Raw genomic sequence first — 19,141 nt, forward strand, 5'->3', positions numbered from 1 at the left:
AATTTCAAGCGCCAATCCTTCCCCTAGAGGGAAATTGATGTTCTGAGGCTGGAACACTGGAGAAAGGACTACAAAATACACAAGCCACTACTGCCTAAGAAGGAAGTCACTGAAAAGGTTGGCCAGCTGTAGCACTCGAATCCACATCTTCTGGATTGCAGGTCCTTGTCCAGGGCTGGACCGCCCTGCACCGGCAATCCTTGACATGTGGGTTCGAGTCCTACAGCTGACTAACCTTTTCAGCGACTTCCTTCTTTCACTAGTTCGTACGACATACTAGGTATTTCTGCCGTTTGTGTACGCGGTAGGTGACATTTCTTAAAACAACTCAGCCGTTAGGTTTTCCACCCAAAGGGTTACATGGTGTCTTCCTCAACACTTCGACAGGTGTAAGCCATGGCTACGTTAAGGTGCATTAGAGTCAAGAAAAATGAAAAATTCTCGTAGGAACATGTTTATTTTGCAACAAGGAATAGCAACAGAGCAAACAGTACAAAAAAAAATGGCTTCGAGATTCTTCATTCGCTCCTGTGGCTTCACCACGTAAGGAAGAGCCTGTGGTGGTGAAAGATCTCTGCGTTGTCGGCCTGAAGAACAGTTCCTGTGGAAAGCAGAAAAGAATTAGCATCATTAACAGGACGAAGTGAAAGGTACTTCGATGTTCTGATGGGGCATATCAATTGCCGGACGTAATCTCCCTCCATGAACCAGGGAAACGAGGCTGCGCTGCATCAGACTGTACCCAAGCAGCAAAATGTACTGAAAGTCGAGTGCAATAGGGGTGGACGGGTAGGTGGAAGGCCTTGAACAGACTGATGAAACTAAAGAACATTGATAAGACACATACCGTCCACCCCTATTGCACTCGACTTTCAGTACATTGTGCTGCTTGGGTAGTCTCTGCAAGGAAAGGGGGGAGGGGGAGTCGGAATGTACCTTGAACCCGTAAGGTAGTGCATGTTTGCGTATCAAGGTTGACGAACGACAAAGTCAAGATAAGGAAGCAAGGTTTTATTGCAATGGTGGTCAAAGTACAAAAATACACAAAATGACAAAAGTAAAAGGACAACGAGGCTAACCTTTTCAGTGACTTTCATCGTTAATTTCTTAGGCAACTTGAGGCCTTGTATGTGATTGTCCCTTCTATGTTGTTCCAGCCTCAGAACATCAGTTCTCTCATGTTCAACATTTGCCGCTTGCGTCGTTCCCTGTCGTATGAATGTGTGTATGAGTGTGCAAAAATGTAAGAGTGAAAGGAGGATGAGTGAGAGAGAGTGACTGGTTTGTCCCTTCACATGACGCACGCTGGAAGTCGCTGAAAAGGCGTGTTAGCTTAGCTCAATTGGTAGAGCCCTAGACCGGTAATCCAGAAGATGTGGGTTCGAGTCCTACAGCTGGCTAACCTTTTCAGTGACTTTCATCTTTCAGAGGTAAAGGGGGCATCCAATATGCATACCTGCCGCAACCAAGAAGCTAGTGCATGTTTGCGTCAAAGCGGGGGTGAATGAGTGAAGAAACGGAAAAAGGAACACCATTTTATTAACAAAAGTGACCTAGTTACAAACTGAAATTCGAACGGGTGTTAAATAAATTTCCTGGCGAATTCTACACCTAGCACCGCGATCGCAAGCTAGCCCTAACCACGATGGAACTGTAATCGAAGGTGGACGCAGAAGTTTACAGCTTACCTTTGTCGTAACACCCATTTGGCTTACGAACTGAAACGCGAAGCTCCCCAAGCAGTCAGTGAAAGAAACCGTTCCGTTCGTCAAGGCAAGTGATGGGCAGTACTTGAAGTACCAAGTACCCAACTTTAAGTACATTTCTGTGTACTTGTACTTTAAGTACATTTTAAATCCTGTACTTTGTATCGTACTTAAAGTACTTTCCCATCAAGTACTCAAGTACCTAAACTTGGACTCCAGACAAAATCACAAAAGAATATAAAAAATGCACCCTACAGCGCTGAAATGACAACAAGAAAACGAACACACACTGCGTGTTTTTGTCTTCTTGCCGTCATTTTAGTGCTTTTAGTGGAGTGCAGTACCAAGAGTCCCAGTCTGACATTTTACCAAAAAGAATTTGTGTTGTTAAAAGAGCCTATTTGTTGAAGCAAATTTATTGTTTGAATTTATGGCTTGAAATGTTGAAAAAGCATCAACGCTTCAATGATTATGTAAAACGAATGGAATGCAAAGACACGCACACATTATGAAACTGCAACCGGCAGCACAATGACTTGATCAATTGTCATTTCAGTTCTCCCAATGCAGGGTTCTATGTTTTTTTTTATATTGTTTCCTTCATTGGCAATTAATAATCATTTTATATAACAATGTGTAATTGCATTACATGATGAACACTCTGAAACACTCTGAAAGATACACATGCTTTCATTTTTACATTTTACTTTTTTTTAATTGGTCACATGGATTACATTGCTGCAGACCACGGTCTTATAAACATGATGGCTTACATTGTGCTCCATCCTTTTTTTTTACTTTCTCCATATTCTTTTTTAACCATGTATTTCAAAAAGCAGCATGGAATGCCCAGAAATATATAATCTCCGTGGGCCTGTACTTTTTCCCCTTCAAATTTCCTGGCCTGTTATAGCGGAAGAGTACTACCGGAACACCACACTGTATAGGCGGGTGATCTTGGATCGGACAGGGTATAATACATAATCACAACACAGCTGAGTGATTACTTCTCTACATCTAACTGCAAATTATGACATCTGATTAAGTTCATATTCGCGGGTTAGCACTTAACCTAGGACTTTATGGCATTAGAGCATTTGTCAAGAATGCTCGCTAAAGTTTTGCCAAGCAAGACACAGATACTAAAGAGTGAAATGCAAAGTGTTACAAATTAAATTTGCAATGTACTTGATGAATACTTGAAGTACTTTGCCTAGTACTTTGTACTTTACTTGAAGTACATTTGGAATTGGGTACTTTGTACTGTACTTGAAGTACTAATGACGCCAGGTACTTGGTACTTTACTTTAAGTATAATTTTTAGGTACTTTGCCCATCACTGGTCAAGGCCTAACTGCGTCAGCATTTACAGGGACCGTTGCTCTTTGACGAACAGAATGGGTGACTCAGTTAAGCCTAATTTAAAGCTACTTGAAGACAAATGCACGTAGCTCCTCTTGAAGCTTTCCGTCTTCATCTGTCCAGCTTAGCTACAGCGAAACAACTTTACAGTTTAAGAACGCTAACGTTTCGCTGACAAACTCTTAACTGAGACCCCTTGTTGCAGAGCCGAATGAGAAAGCCCAGACGGTAACTGCGAAATTAGATTACACTCACCATGAATAGGCTTCGTCTACCAGACCGTGAATGTTGAAGAACAAAGATCCGCCTTATCGTCATTAGTTGGTATACCAGATATCTTCCGTGTCACCTATAAAACGCGTACGGTTAAGACAGATAATAGATATTAGCAACACACCAAAAACGACTGGTGACTTCTTGACCGTGCGTGCTGCTTTTAAAGAAATGGTGGCGCTAGGTGCATAATGTGATTTTTGAGCAACAGCAACGAATTTTCACTTTAAAACAAGAAGTAAACTCGAAATAATTTTAAGCCATGCTTTAATACCCTTACTTAGTTTAGTTCTGCTGTCGTTCGTAGCTTATTCATTCAAATGAGCCGCTGCGTTAGTGGAGTGGCCAGGAAAGGGAAATTTCCCTTCCCATTGTCGCTTCTCCCTTTCCAGACGGCCCTTGCTTGCATTTCTGCCGTTCTAATATCTTTTCTGGATATGTGTCATCTGAACCGATAGCGCACTTGTCCGTTCGGTTCCCATGAGCAAACGGTAGTAGTTTCATAGAACACTAAGCAACAATAACGATATAAATGACACAACCGGAAAGAATCCATTGGCAGATTGGTTTTATGCATTCCAAGCTATTATTTTTTTTTTACTCCGCGTTAGCGCCGCGAAGCAACTGTGGCTTTGAGCGGCGTATAGATGTGGACAGAAGGAAAGAGGACAGCAGGAAGGAGGGGGGGACATGGGGTTAGTGTGCGTCCTGGGCCGACTTCGGGGAGAACTGTGCCAAGATTCGTCTGGAAAGTCTTCAGTAAACCCAAGGAAAACCTCAGACAGCACAACCGGTGGTAGGATTCGAACCCACCACCTCCCAGTCTTCAGCACGACCCTAGAGCTGACACCAAAGAGCGGGATGCCGCTGGTCCTAAGTTATTACTATTATTATATTAGGTGAAGTTATTACGTTACGGTAGTAAGTTGTTATTACGATTATGCACCTGGATGCTCTGCACTCAATACACTGTGGGGAACTACTCTCTGTGCCATACGCATCCTCATTGGCTGTTCCTCACATGAAGCTCATCGTCGACATCACTTCCATGAATTTTACCACTATTGTCCACCCTTTTCTTTGTGAATCACTCTTACCGTTTTTACGCTTATTAGTTATTTAGATGTTTCATAATTTTGTTCAGCATTGCCTCGTAATTTATCATCCATATCCTAAAATTTCGGTTCCCCTTGGGTTCCTTTCTATAACATAAAAACCGCCATAAAAACCCCAATCTTAAGCTTGCGTTTCCCGAAGCAAAAGTATAGGTCTGAAAGGCCAAGCAGCAGACCATACAGGTGGTATAACCGTGGTGGAGATTCTTGAAATGACGCCGCGGCCAGAGGTAACTCTTGTACTCGATGGTCTTACTGACTGGCGTCTCCTCGTGCGCACTCCCGCCAGACCTCTTCCGACCTTACCCACCCTCTCCTAATCTGCTTCCTGTCCCAAATCATGTACTACATCATGTTCGCATGCAAGACCTCTACAGGGTGTTCAAAATTAAGCTTTCACGAGCGCTACGCAAACACAGCGATGACAGGAAACCGGATGATAACTTTACGCTACTTGTGTAATAAACAGGTGCTGCTAATTATGTAGCACCTGTTTCTTACTCAAGGAACAGAAAAATAGCACCAGTTTTCTTTTGTTCGCCTATTTATAAAGTGCAAGTGAAAGCTTAATTTTGACCACCCTGTATAGGTAAGAACAACTTGTGTGCAAAATACAATTCTTATTTTTCTAGCTTCCAAATGCCTGCATGCACACACTTTTAGGCAAGAGTAAGAAGGCGAGAAGTAAAAGCATGGACTACGAGATCAATATCACTGTGCAAAAATCGATATCTGATAGCATGGAATACCCTGGGCTGCTTCGTGAAAGCTACGCACCTTTGACCCTTGAATAGTTTCGGGCAGACGCTGGCGTGTCTTTTCCGATGCTGGAATCTGCATAGATTCCGAAACGTCATTTTAAATTGTTCTAAATGTAGCGCATGCCGGCGTGCCTTTGTCCTAAATAAACATAACCATTCCCGGCGTTTTGACCATTTTTTGTATATGTATACTACAAAAAGTACTGGATCGCTATAACCGGATTCACTCGAGCAATCCTGTGCCCTTGCCCTAGTCCGACGGCACCACGGGAACCAGAAGACAAACATGGTACCTTTCGGGTTCCAGGGACATTAGTTCTAACTTAATGTCACCGGAATCCGAACTGGTTCCAGTGACTTTATCTAGAACCATCCCACAGCGCCCTCATCCAAGATGCGTAACGTTGAAGATTTCGTGGAGGCACCAGCTGACTAGCTCGCGTGCACGAGCTGAAAGAAGAAGGACTTGCACCCTCTTCGGTTCTTTGTATACGATCTTCCCAGACCCTTTCGGCCGCTCGCATGGCAGATTCTGACAAACCGCAGCCAACGGCACCTGCGTGTGACGAGACGCAGCCTGTCAATATAGGGACCAAGTCTCCGAGAGGCACGAAGCGCAGGTCTATCTCCCCAAGAGCCACGCCACCTATCGGACATCGGTCGCCTGACAGAAGACCAGGGAACGAAGGTACCACATCATTCTAGTACGTAGTCTATACCTTACTGCCGGACCGTAACGAAAGGAGAACAAAGAACGACTGTCACTTCATCGTGCACTGGCTGATCTAACCTGCAGTCCGTTTTGTTCGCATTCAAGCCGGAAAGTGTTTGTAACGGGACATCACCGTCGACAGCGGAGCCAATTGAGTCTCCTTTCTATATGGGTCTCGCGCAGCTGAGCTTGTTCTACCGTTCGGTCCGAGTGAAAAACAAACGTCAATATTTCGTTGGTTCCATACGCAACGAACTAAATCTGAGATATCCAATAGTGTTGTATGATAATCTATTATTCGATAATTAACGCCGTGTATGGCGGTTCGAAACTGCTGTATTATCAAAACTGACGATTAGCTTCGGATCGTCCCTTTAATTCTCTTTATGCTCTTGTTAAATCGTAACGTTGCGTTGCGTTGCGAGCAATTAGCGAAGCTTTTCTTTAACATGCCGAAGGAAACATTACGCATGGCGGTTGGTGTTTGAGCAATTGAAGGGGCACCCGAGGTCGGCACAGGATGCATACTGAACACCTTGTCTCCCACTCCTTCCTGCTGTCCTCTCTCCATCTGTTCACATCTCTTACACCGCTCGTAGCTACAATTGCCCCGGAATTTTAAAACATATATATATATATATGTAATTTGTAAATGTCTCACATAAGACGCATCAAGAAGAGGAGATGCATGTTCGTGCTTTCATAGATACAAAATACAGCGCCTGCTGCAATGAGGCTCGTGCTCAGTGTTGTACGTATCGCCGTTACAGTAATCGATACTTTTTCGGTATCGGAGTGCGTATCGCGATACTTTCTTAAGTCGGTATCGGAAAAGTATTTCCGTTACAAATTTATGCTAACGCGATCTCTGTATCGTTACCGATACTTTTTAGCGCCCCACCCTTTCTTCACCGACCATATTTCTCACTCTTATTTATTGTCAATGGTCCGCCCAGCCCTCGACAAGAAGCTTGTGGACACGCCTACGCGATCCGTAAACGGAATTATGGAATTGTACCAAACACGTGTTCACCGTTTTTCTTTGAAACTGAAGGAAATAACCACACTGTGTTAAACAGAGTTGAGGTCAACGAACAGAGGTCAAGACTTTGACAGTGCACTCTGGATTCCACGGCTAAGCTGCCGTTTCGCACTGAGTCACGCTCACATATGCTGTGGCATCGTTAACTTCGCATAGGATTCCTTGGTCATTGGACTCCACGGTATGTGTGGGCCTGACACTAACGTAAATGTCAAACTGGCCTTTGTTGAGCTGCCGGAGAGACCACGGCTTGCAAGGATGGTAGTAGACGATTTCAAGAACTAGCTAATGATAAAAGGTCAAGCATAACGTTTCCGAACTACATATGAAATATGATGTCTTTTCACTGCAAAACTGTTCACGTAAGCGATATTTCTATATGTTGCGACATCTCACTATTTCAAACAAAAGTATCGCCCAAAGTATCGCGTCACCTTTTTTTGTAACGGTAGCGGTACTCCGTTACTTTAAAAACGAAGTACCGATATCGGTATTTCGATACTTTTTACTCAAGTAACGAGTATCGGTATCGCGATACCATATTTCCGTAACGGGTACAACACTGCTCGTGCGCACGACGTCACGCGCAGCCTTTGAGCGCCTCGAGCCACGTGACATGGGAAAACATGGGGATGGGTCACAGGCGCTATACTGCGGGCTCAATGAGGCAGCAGTTTTTACAATTTCGTATCGTCACGCATGCCGTAACAGCTCACTGCATGCCCCCTACTGTGATTCCGGTGCGGCAATATGTTTTCCCATGTCAGGTGACCAAACGTGACGTCACTGCACAAGCCTCACTGTGAAGAGGTAGGATGAATGATATAATATGATGATAGTAATATGAATGTCGAAGGACTACGTGAGGAGGAGCTTAGGGAAAGGAGCTTACCTTTTACACTTGACCAAGAACATGAAGTTACACTCATACGAGTCGCCCATGGAGGAAGAGCACGCCACCACCACTAGGCGCCACCACCACTAGGACGCTGAAAAGGCGGGAGAAATTCTTGTAAATGGAGTTTACTGTTCAGGGGGCTCGATATTTGAATTTTTAGAAATCTAGGTTTGTCCTGACATCACCTAAACAATATCTACCTTACACGTCCGAACGGCATCCTGCCTAGCTGCCCTTTAATATTCTACAGTGATATTCAAACGCTAACAGCTGCATCCTCAGACCTATCTCCACACGCTCGGATAATTGCACGACAATATCTTAAGCTTAATCACATGCTCCTGTAGTTTAGGCTGTTCATTTGTGCATCGTAACCGGTCCTGCATCGCTGTCTTCCAGCAACGGAACAGATTAGTGTGCGGACAACCAGAAGTCTCTCTTCGCCACGAGCGATGCAAGTGGCACCCTTCAGGATGAGAGGCAGAAGCGCGGCAGATGACATGGTGCACTACTATCCTTCCATGCAAGAGCTATTCCTCCAGCAGGCCACCCGAGAATCTCCAGCCGCATTGCACTCGCCGCGGTCCTACCCAAGAACACCACGTGGGAGCATCGATATTGGAAGGTATGGAATCACGTCATCACTTCAATCGTTCTTGAAGATACCGCGTATTCACATGAGCGACATCCACACGGAATATTCTTGTGCAATGAAAAGCATTACGGTTACGACTCGTGTAACGCGAAATTCAGCGTGAGCTCTGCGTGTGGTGAAATGAGGCCGGATGAAAGTGTGTAGACAAATTTATTTAAGCGTGATGAGTATTGATTTGTGGTCGCTGAAATGGTTCGCGAGGTGGGTGGTGTCCTGAACGAGGGGACTGTTCTGGAACACCAAGTCTATGCATGAGCCATGTTGTGGGTTGGCGGATGGCGGTGCACAACGGACATATCACTTAGAAAAGTGGTGTTCTTGGCCAGTGAAACGTCCATGTTTAAGTCTCCGACGACGAGGAGCTTGTGCGTGCTGTAAGGCGCGAGTACATACACGATAATGACGCGGATGCGTTCCGGTGCGGCGCGAGGCGAGAAGTAGCCACCACGAGCCCTGTGGGAAGCTGCATGGCACAAAGTTCTCCGACGTGTCTTCAAGTGGTGTAGCCAGTACTCCGGCACGCAGGTTAATGGCACCTCCGGCCGCTCGGTTGCCCTTGCCACTGCGACGCGCTCCGCAGCAGCACTTGAAGCCGTCGACTTGTATCGGTCTCTCCATCTTCATCCACGTCTCGGAAAGACACAGAAGGGATGTCTTACGGAGGACATAGTCGTGTGCAACGTATTCTGCGTGGAGCTGTACGGAGCGTACATTTAGAGCTGCGAGTGTCAACGAGTGGGGCTCGTCTAGTTGTTCCACGCACTGCGTAGTGATGGTGCGTAGGCGGTGCTTTTGCAGTCGATGAAATTCGTCCACCAAAGTTCTGTCGATATTCGGCTTTTCGTGATAGAAGTTGAAGTCATTGCAGGCTCACTCAGCTATTTCACTTTCCATCGATAGCGCTTGTAATCTGGCGGGATTCTCCTCCTTACTTCCAGCGCTGAGCGCACATACGATAAGAGTTTTGTGCGGACATGCGAATGCCGACGACGCCGACGCGATCCCGGGAGAGTCTCCACTAGAACACGCTGTAAAATTGTACAAATAACGTAACTCGCGTGTATTTCCCCGCTATCTTCGTCGTTCTCGTAGACGCCGCTTCCCCTTGTCGTCGTTTTTGCGTGGACATGCTAGTGCCGACAACGCCGACGCAATCACGAGATAGCCTCCACTATACAGCTGACGCTGTAAAAGAACTGCCCTCGGGACAGAAGTTCCGCTGCGTGTTCTGTTGAGCGTTTGCACCGTGCCTAAATATTGGGAGTGGCGTACCGCGAACGTAGCAGACGACACCGTCCTTTTCGTGTTGTCTGCTACGCCGCACGATATTACTCACGCATGAAAAGACTGGATTCCGATCCGGATCGGCCTGTCGAATACGCGTTATCCACGGGTGATCAAGAGAAGTTGCACCGGATCCATTCAGGAATATCATCACGCCTGTGTGCAGATGAGCCTATAGACCACAGATGTGTTTGATTTCACAGCTTGCAGAAAGGCGAGGTGAGGAACAGCAAAGAGGACCATTCGACTAAGCCTGCTCGTCTCTTTCGTGTGCCTGAAGAACGGACTCTGGCGCCTCTGTCGGAGGACAACGAGGACCTGTCCACGGACCTCAGGATAAGCCCGCCCCTTCCGTCCAGTTTACAAACGTCCACCAAGATTGAAGGTGACAGGCGGAAATCCAGCGTGCGATGTAAGTTGATGTGTTCAATGCCTCGACCAAAGAAACTGAAGTAACGGGCATTTGTAATTTAATCTCTAGGTTGTCTCATCGCGTCGCTCCTGTCGCTCTCATAGATCTCATGGGACTTGCCAGCTAACTGAGGGTTACCGCGGTGGTTAGCTGGCACGCTGACCTCAACGTAGCGGACAGGATCTTGAACCGTGAATTTTAGCCGCCGTATATATAGCACTATATATAGCATATATAGTATATATAGCAAATTTAGCCACCTATTCGTCACGTGCACAGTTTCTTTTGAGATCCTCTTTAACCCCTTCAGTCAACGTTCACTGCATCTCGAAGGGGCTTGTTTAGAACTGTGTTTAGCTACATGTGAATTTCGGACTAACTCCATAATATAGTGATACGCAAAGCATTAAGAAACCTTGCAGTGCGTGGTCATATCCGACCGACCAGAGCTGTGTAAGTAACTCAAAAAATGTAATTTAGCGATAGTTACATGGCTGTGAAAGCATCTAAGCTACAAGGAATGTTACTGAGGCTAAAATATTATTGAGTTACGGTTGTTCGTCATTTGTAATTGAGTCACGCTGTTGAGTTAATTCAGGCTTTTCAGGCGATTTTTCATAGTAGAACCTTGAAGTGTTACTCCAGACCATCAGACTATGAGATGATCGAGTGCCCACATGCGCAGTTCAGGCCCTGTTCGAGTATATCATGTTTTAAAAAGATATTAAAATGCATGCTAGACCAGCAGCTACAAGCAGAAGGGAAACGTGAACGTAGTAGAGACGCTTCAACTTTTGTAAAGGGAAAGCACTGCAGACAGAAATTGCAGACAGCTCACTCGGCAGAAACGCAGCAGAAAGTAACTATGCCACAAGTGCACGTCACAGGCAAAATGTAATTAAATTACACCTGCAGTTTCTGACTTGACTGAGCATTTCCACTGTCGTCAGTCATTTTTGCCAGTTAAATTGAAATAGTGGTAGTGGGACATAGCAACAAACTGGCTGAATGGTACATGGTCCAATCAGGAACAATCAAAATCGGCTGCTCTGATCTGAATGGCTGACCCCACCATGTGTTTTTTGTGTCAAGGGCCGATTGCTTTCGACTTAGATCTCTGGATGTCATGCGGCACCGTTGTAACATACCCAAACACACAGTATATATCATTCCTTTTACGTCTTTTTTTTTTTTTAAGTTGGACAAGCGACGTACCGGGAAATTGAGAACGAGAGCTACGACAACATCAGTCCTCTCCCGAGCCGCTACACCACCGCTGTCACTGCATTCATGATTGTCTGCATGTGCATCATCTTATTCATGCTGTACGTCCTCACGCCTCCTCCGAAGAGCAAACGGATCACACTGTGCGCCACCAAAGCATGCCTTGACGCCATGACCTACCTCGAAAACAGCGTCGATCAACGCGTCAACCCCTGCATCGACTTCTACGGACATGTCTGTTCATCTTGGACCAGCAGGACCGCCGACACCGGCTTTATTCGCGATGCCCAGCTACAGTTCCGGATGAAGATCAACAGGACGTTGCTCGAGGAAGATAACATAGTGCCAGACAGACACGGAGGGCATATCTTGCGGTACTTTTATAAAGACTGCCATAAGTTCATGACGAGCCAATCGCATCCCGAGGAACCACCGTACCAAACGTTCCGGAAACAATTTGGAAGTCTGCGAGGTTTCTTGGCCAGAACTTATCCATCCGTGTTAGTGGGGCTAATCCGTATTTCCCTCGCGCATGGAATCGATTCGGTGTTCGGGGTTCGGTTGATCGACGACATGGATTACCCGAAGCTGATGATATACCATACAAGATCAGTCCGAAAGAAGCTTTCCGAGGATAACTTTCAGCGAACAGACGGATACCTACTGGAATTTCTGCAGAACGTATCTGAGTCCTTATTTCCAGTGAAGTCTTACCATCAGAAGGTCCTTTCTTTGGACGATGACGTCAACGCGGTTCTTGGGGGCGACGAACCGGTTCTGGAGGTCATGTCTCAGGACATCGAACATCTAATGACACACGTCACGCCTGACATGCTGTACGAAACGGCTAACTCAATACTTCCACTGGAATATGCTCTTCATCATGACTCCAAGATCAAAATTCGAGGTTTCAACGCAACGCGGCAAGTCATAACGCTCCTGGACCACAAGTTATATGTCGACAACAAACTTCCGATTATCTACCTTTATGTTCAGCTTGCCGCCGACGTCATCCGCCTTGACTACCACAGGCTCTTCTCTGAAAGTGCACACGATGTCATCCACATTTGCCTCGTAGAAAGCCAAAAGATTCTCTCACGAACTTGGCCTTACCTCTACGCGTCCATGTCCGAAGTGGTTTCCCATGATTCGACCATCGAAACGCTCTACACCCGAGTCGTCGATGAAATAATCAACGTGGACTATTTGAACTGGATGGACGGCAAGACCCAACTTCTTGCCATGCGAGCTATGACAAACATCACCATCGGAGTCTTTCCAGCAGCAGCTGAAATGGTTTCGCTCACAAAGACAAGCTATACTGACGTCGTACTCCCAAACAAAGGTTTCATCTTGAACTATCTGCATCTCTTAAGCAACGAGCAACTAGTCCGTCACAAATTTCCGCCACAAGCTGACCAGGACCACCTGAACCAGCTGCAACTAGACGGTCCGATATTGTACGTCAAATCATTGCGTTCTATTATAATTCCCAGTGTCTACAGGTTACCTCCAATATATTATTCTACAAGCGTTCCAGAGTACTTCGACTTGGCGACTGTCGGCGCTTTGTTAGCGAAAGAACTGTCCGAAGTCCTTGGACCGATCGAAGGGTCCACCTGGTGGTCAGAACCAACGAAAGTGTCCTTCAATCGATCTTTTCAGTGCCTGATGAACATGCACGAAAGAATGACGGCCCCAGGAACAGCGGATGAAGCGGACGTGACCAATGAGATATTTGCGTGGACGAGAAGCGCACGGCTAGCGTACGATCTGATGAAGAGCCAGATAGTTACGTCCAAGGATTCCTTGGCCGACGCGCGGCGTGTATTTTTCCAGAGATTTTGCCTCATGAGCTGTAGCTCTCGGCAGGAAGGGCAACCACTTACCCCTCGACAACAGTGCATGCTGCCCCTCTTGAATATGCCGGAGTTCGCGGAGACCTTCCAGTGCCCACTCGGTGGCAACGCCCGACTCTGTAAGATACTGTGACATATGAGCACGCGTTCTCTCCTATCATGACCTCGTGTATCACGAGGGCTGTTGCGAATGATTGATACTATAATTATAATTTCTCGTAGTTTCTGATATTCTTTTAGGTAGTGCTACTATGATACCGCTGTCTTACCGTGGCAAGACCACCAAGATACCACAGCAAGAAGTTATCATGGTAGTGGATTGGGGAGAGGGGTCGTATGGTGCTGCACTCTCCACGAATTATGGTGCTTTCGAAGAATCCATGGATTCTAGAATTAATAAATTGACTGGTGTTCACCACGAGTAATGCGATGTCTCCGTGTGTGTCATTTTAGAAAAGGCGAGCACACTACATGAATGCATTATATGGCACTTCTAGTATAACAGTCTCTAATGATGCTGGTGTTCACTGTGTGGGTACTATGACTTCTAGACTAGGCAGCGTGACGGCGTGGTACCCCCCCCCCCCCCACACACACACAGTATTCAGTCTGCAACGACCGTCCCGAGACACGGATATACACCATAGCTGCACAAAACGCGACGCTTGGTACTCCGCCTTGACACACTGCGCAGTCGTCCACGATTTATATTGATGTCTGCTTGCGTAACTCGAACAAAAGCGATCGCGTGTTTTTATGATTTCTCTGTCTGCTCTGGGAAAGGTTTAACTTGCTGCAGGGCACAATGGACTATCTTTTCGTTCCATAGTAGTAAGAGATGAAAGAAAAGGGGCTGCTTGCCTATATGCCTTGCCCTTATCGCGCAACGGTGTCCATCACATTTCTTGACATTTTCTATCTTGCGGCTATTCTGATGCAAATAAGACTCTCTGACATGGAGATTGTGAGGACGAGTCGACAATGTGTGCGTATTTCGGGCAACGCTTTGAATGTTAGTGAACACGAATATCAATTGTATCGTATACTGTACCCACGTACACTGTTGAAGCAGATATACGGCAGCTGGTATTCATGCGTCACCACGTCCTCAACGGTGCTGAATTCTGGAATAGCGTGTAAGCGTCACTGGTAAATAACTGCTTTGCACGAGTGCCTTGTGCCCTCCATAAGACTTGCCTCCTTCAGGCTCAACTGCACCATAAAGCCGCTGATGCATTTTCCCCCACGCTTGGCGACAGGGTGCGCCTCGACAATCTCTCTTCGCGACCTTAAAGTCTCCGGAACAGTGGAAGAATAGTGTTCATGCACTTCTCGGTCTCAGCAATGTAGCAGTACTCCTTTGAAATTTGTGCGCCTGGTCTTGTCGCTTAGCAGATGTACCTTGGTACAGTTATACCGGGTATCAGTATAGTCACCAGTCGCCTCGCAGCAGGGCGCTCTAGTGGCAGACATCGCAACCCTCCACATGGTACTGTCATTTTCCAAGGCATAGTCATATTCCATAACGCACAATTTATTCGTGCCGTATTACGTCGTGCAGCAGTATGCGGCTCACTATCACCTAATATTGGTAGCGATCGTGCAGGACACTTATGAATGCGCCATTTTTTACGCCTTTTTGCTCCCTGCGGTGCTCGCTGATACCACACTGCATCGTGTACAGCAAAAGGCGTTACAATGGTTCAGAATCGTGCTGAAACGCGGTTAACATTTATAATTGTTGAGAAGTGGCGCCATCTACACGTCATCCTCTTCGTCTTCACTGTCTTCTACTCTGGAGCGGCGGTGCTTCGAGTGGTCTCTCATTTCCTTCGCCCTTTGATATTCATCGTAATGCTTCTTACGCCTCCTCCTGAACTCGTCTCGCCTGCGGTCTGTAGAAGAAGCGGTCGTGGGTAACACAAAACAGGAATGGATCCTAACCCTCATGCAAGGTGAAGGCTTCATCATAAGAATACTTCACATCAAGAGTTTAATCGTTTTCTCGATCAAACAAAAATTTTGTACCAGCATCATCAGTCGGGTCTCGGCGTAACGCTGAAGAAATAGCATTGGCCAGGAACCTATCTGGTTGCTCCGAGTTTCGCTGAATTCTGGAAGAGACAACTGTAATTTAGGACAATCCGCTGCTCTGTGGGCTCTTAGAAATATACGTCTTTCTGGTGTAGTCTGGTGCATCAATGCAAAGCAGAATAGAAGGGCGTGCAGCCAAGGCAGCCCATGCCAACCAGGATACCGAGCCCTAACGGATACGCAGAGACAGACCACAGGACACGCGCTCACTAGCAACCTACCTAGCCAACACAGCAATCTATAGCATGCCTAAAATCCACAGCCAACGCCACCTAGATACAGGGGGCCTCCTCTCACTCTGTCACGTGACACAAAGTGTCGTCTGCTTCAGCCAGTCGCGTCAGGCGATTTCGACTGGCTTTGTTGGCTAACAGAGGTTATTCATGTGGCTGGTGGCGGCTCGTCTTCGTAACTACTGCCGCCGAAAGCACGGTCGTGATTGGCGGACTCTTAATGACTGCGTCATGTCGTTTAAGCGGAGCTCATGACGAATCACGGGCGAAGTGATGCATTTAACGCGAGCTACGGTGATAACGACGACTTGAAGATCGTGCTCTAGGCTTTGCGTCGAGGTGGTGTTAGCTGCAGTCATTATAAGGCACAGTCGAGATACAAATTTTGTTTGTCAGACTATGTAGCCTAACTGACTTGCCTGTCAAGAAGCTGTCCGTGGGTAAATCTTCCCCTCGTGTCGTTTGCCTGGTAGTCGTAGCTGTACGGGGTCCTAGGCTCGTCAATCTTTATATGTCCATAGTCTTTGTTCGGTGGATGGAGCGTTCGCAGAATGTTCTCCTCATCCCACGTCAAGTGGTCTTTGCTTCTGTGAGAGTACAAAATGTCTTGGATGTCTAAGCGTCGTTGAAAACGAGTAAAAGATGCAATGGTAAAGGCTAAACGCTAACGAGAGGAATGGCAAACAGTACACTTCCAAGGAGTCTCTGCCTTCGTTATACTGTTACCTACTCTATCTCCAATCATTTTCTCTTCCCTTCCGCATCATGCAAGTACGTGGGCCTTACCTTTTCATCTAACCTCTCATGGAAGGACCATATCCGAGCCATCTGTAAGAGGGCCAATTGCTCTCTTGCTTTCCTTCGACGCAAGATAAGACAAGCGCCCCCAAATGTTAAAATAATTGCATATAGCACTCTGGTCCGACCTCAGTTGGAGTACGCAGCCTCGATATGGGGTCCCCCCATCAGTCATATTTGGAAACACTTGTTGAGTCAGTCCAGAACCGGTGCGTCCGTTTCATCTTATCGGACTATTCCATTCAATCAAGTGTGTGTAGTGTAGTCTTCCGATTTACTGTTGAATCGTAGCAAAGTTTCCACTGTCCTGGGTTGTGGCAACTGCGCAAGTTAATTTCTGCCCCACCGCTTCTGCCTGCCACGAGAGCGTCGCACAGAAGAAAGTACACGCCGCTCGCGTGTTACGTGAACTTTTTTGTACATTCGTCTTTCTATCCAAGACTAGCCAAGCTCTTAGGGCTAACCAGTAAGAACCAATAAGGTTCTGACACCTGTTCCCTGTTGGTTCGTCCGTAACAGTTGTAGAAAGACAAGAAAAGAAGGAAGAATTTGCAATGGTACCGGAACGCGTTCAGGTGCATGGCCCTGCAAAGCATGTGCAAAGCCACTACATTGGAACGCGTTCGGAAAAATTCACAAATACGCTTTTTTTTTTTCTTTTTTGAGCTCCCCGAAGCGAACTACCGAACTTCTCACTCTCCTCCTACAATATCTTGAAACAGTACCCGGAGGAGGAGGAGGAGGAGGAGCTACCCCTGTACCCTTTCCCTTGTAGCCACTGTAGTATACTGCCTATCCAGCATTGGCTGCATCAGCCAGCAGAGTACTTACCACAAACGCAGACAGTTCATGTGCACTAAATCCCCGTTAGCAAAGCCAATCCAAGACAATGTGCAAGTCTGAGATTCCTATATCTTCCTGTCCCACCTTAACTTTTGAAGGCTACGGTTCGGGTTAACGACGGCATCGCGATATGTTAACAATATATGTCTATCAAGGCATAGCAACCCAATGAATCAATAAATTTGCTTCCCCAAGGTCCCGGGCGTGAGTGTTAGATGGGAGAAGCAACGCTTCACAATAAACAACGACAATACACATTCGACAAAACTAAACAATATACAAAGCAAAAAAATCGCAAACATTGAATGAAACACATGGTAGAAACGGCACCTTAAAACAGTAACAACTCAAAACAGTAATGTTTGATATGGAAGTTCGAAATCTAGGACAGTCACTTGTGACGCAGTATTTTATAGTCGCCACTCACGAAGTACGCTGGCCTTGTTAACTGACTATCCTCGTACAGAATTAGTAGGCTGCAGCAACTATCGCGGATACATCTACGTATAATCGTATTCGCCTTCCCTTGTAGCAACACCATGAGAACGTTTCCGACTTACGTCCTGATATTATCTTCAAAACTCCCAGAAGGTTTGAGAATGCTCTTGGAAGCGGATCTTGTCGCAGCCGGATTTGTTGGTTGCTGAATTGAATTACTGGTGCCAGCAGCGCCAACAGTCACTGGTGGAGGATACACGTAACTGTACGTCGGCAGAGCAGTTCCAGCAAGCACGACTCCGCTCGGCTGCTGTACCGGATACGTCGGTTGCACCATCGGCTGTTGTGGCTGAACGTAAGGCTGCGGTAAGTCGTAGGTCACCTGTGGCGCCGTTGCGTTGTACGGTTCTTGAGGTCGCGTTGCTTGATCTTCATATAGAACTTGACCGCTGTTAGTGTCGTACCCCTGCGAAGAGTCTACTCTGGCGGGAAGGAAGGAATTTGGAGCATGATTCATGACTTAACGATACTAGCTACGCGGCGCTATTGCTGAATTTTGAGGCAGACTTCGCAATACTGCTGTCGATTCGATGGCAGTCTTCTTCTTCAGCAGACTCGTGCCAGGGGAACGCGCATACATTCTTCTTCTTCTTCAGCCACAAAGGATAAGGCTCTTAGCCACACAGGGCGATTGGCCAGGAGTATGAAAGGGGAGTAGTAGAGACGAGGACTGGGACGGTGGTGAGGGTTAGGTGGTCAGGCTACTCAGGCCCGGCGACTCAAAAGCGGCCGCAGGTAGCTCGGAAGGCGACGACGCTGGACGCCACTTCGGGGATCCATTTCTCCGTGTGTGAGGCTCCGAAGGAGAGTAAGGACGGTAAGGATAGAGGGGTGCCTTGTCTGGCAAAGGGCAGGATGAAATGTCTGCGGCGGGGCCTGTCGTACAGGCGACAGTGTAGCAGCAGATGCTCAGAGGTCTCGTCCTGCCCGCAGTGAGGACACGCTGGCGATGGGTGTGTACCGGCGCGGTGAAGGTAAAAGTTTAGAGGCCAGGCGTGGCATGCGTCAGCAGGACTTTAACACGGCGCGGAGGGCAGCGGTCAGTGTGCCACGCGAAGGAAAGGTGATCGTAACGGGGGTCAGGCAAGCGGCGTCCAGACAGCTCCACCAGCCTCCGATATCTGGCCCGAGTTACTGCGGGCAATGGAGGTAAGAGGTCGATGAATGGCCCAGCGAGGGATGCCTTGGCCAGGTTATCAGCCAACTCGTTGATAGAGAGGCCACGGTGTCCTGGAATCCACGTCAAGACGACCTCCGTGATATGACTCGGAGTAAGGGACAGGAAGGTCTTCCAGGCGTCGGCAGAGGGGTCCGACAGAGCTATGATGACAGACAGCGAGTCTGACAGGAGCAGCACCTTGCAGAATTGAAG

At 47.0% G+C, this 19,141-nt stretch overlaps 2 protein-coding genes and 1 long non-coding RNA gene across 3 annotated transcripts in view; 1 reads left to right on the forward strand and 2 right to left on the reverse strand.

Annotated features, from left to right (window-relative positions):
* Positions 1-7,955, reverse strand: part of LOC135391121 (uncharacterized) — a 46,516-nt gene extending 38,561 nt beyond the window's left edge. The window contains exons 1-2 of the long non-coding RNA XR_010421864.1: positions 7,864-7,955; positions 3,324-3,417 (exon numbers count right to left, since the gene is read on the reverse strand). This is a non-coding gene — a long non-coding RNA (uncharacterized LOC135391121). The remainder of the gene's footprint in view (positions 1-3,323; positions 3,418-7,863) is intronic.
* On the forward strand, positions 5,678-13,728 carry LOC135391118 (uncharacterized). The gene is made up of 4 exons (XM_064621217.1): positions 5,678-5,905; positions 8,269-8,494; positions 10,012-10,220; positions 11,419-13,728. Exons 1-4 carry the CDS (start codon positions 5,740-5,742, stop codon positions 13,434-13,436), a joined length of 2,619 nt encoding a protein of 872 aa, XP_064477287.1. The 5' UTR covers positions 5,678-5,739; the 3' UTR covers positions 13,437-13,728.
* Positions 13,729-14,816: 1,088 nt separating this feature from the next.
* LOC135391120 (protein phosphatase inhibitor 2-like) lies at positions 14,817-18,429 on the reverse strand. The gene is made up of 4 exons (XM_064621218.1): positions 17,832-18,429; positions 16,050-16,217; positions 15,332-15,417; positions 14,817-15,198 (listed from the first exon to the last, which is right to left on the reverse strand). Exons 1-4 carry the CDS (start codon positions 18,224-18,226, stop codon positions 15,062-15,064), a joined length of 786 nt encoding a protein of 261 aa, XP_064477288.1. The 5' UTR covers positions 18,227-18,429; the 3' UTR covers positions 14,817-15,061.
* Positions 18,430-19,141: the final 712 nt, after the last annotated feature.

Source organism: Ornithodoros turicata, chromosome 4, assembly GCF_037126465.1.
Source record: "Ornithodoros turicata isolate Travis chromosome 4, ASM3712646v1, whole genome shotgun sequence".
In the NCBI taxonomy this organism is placed as follows: Eukaryota; Metazoa; Arthropoda; class Arachnida; order Ixodida; family Argasidae; genus Ornithodoros; species Ornithodoros turicata.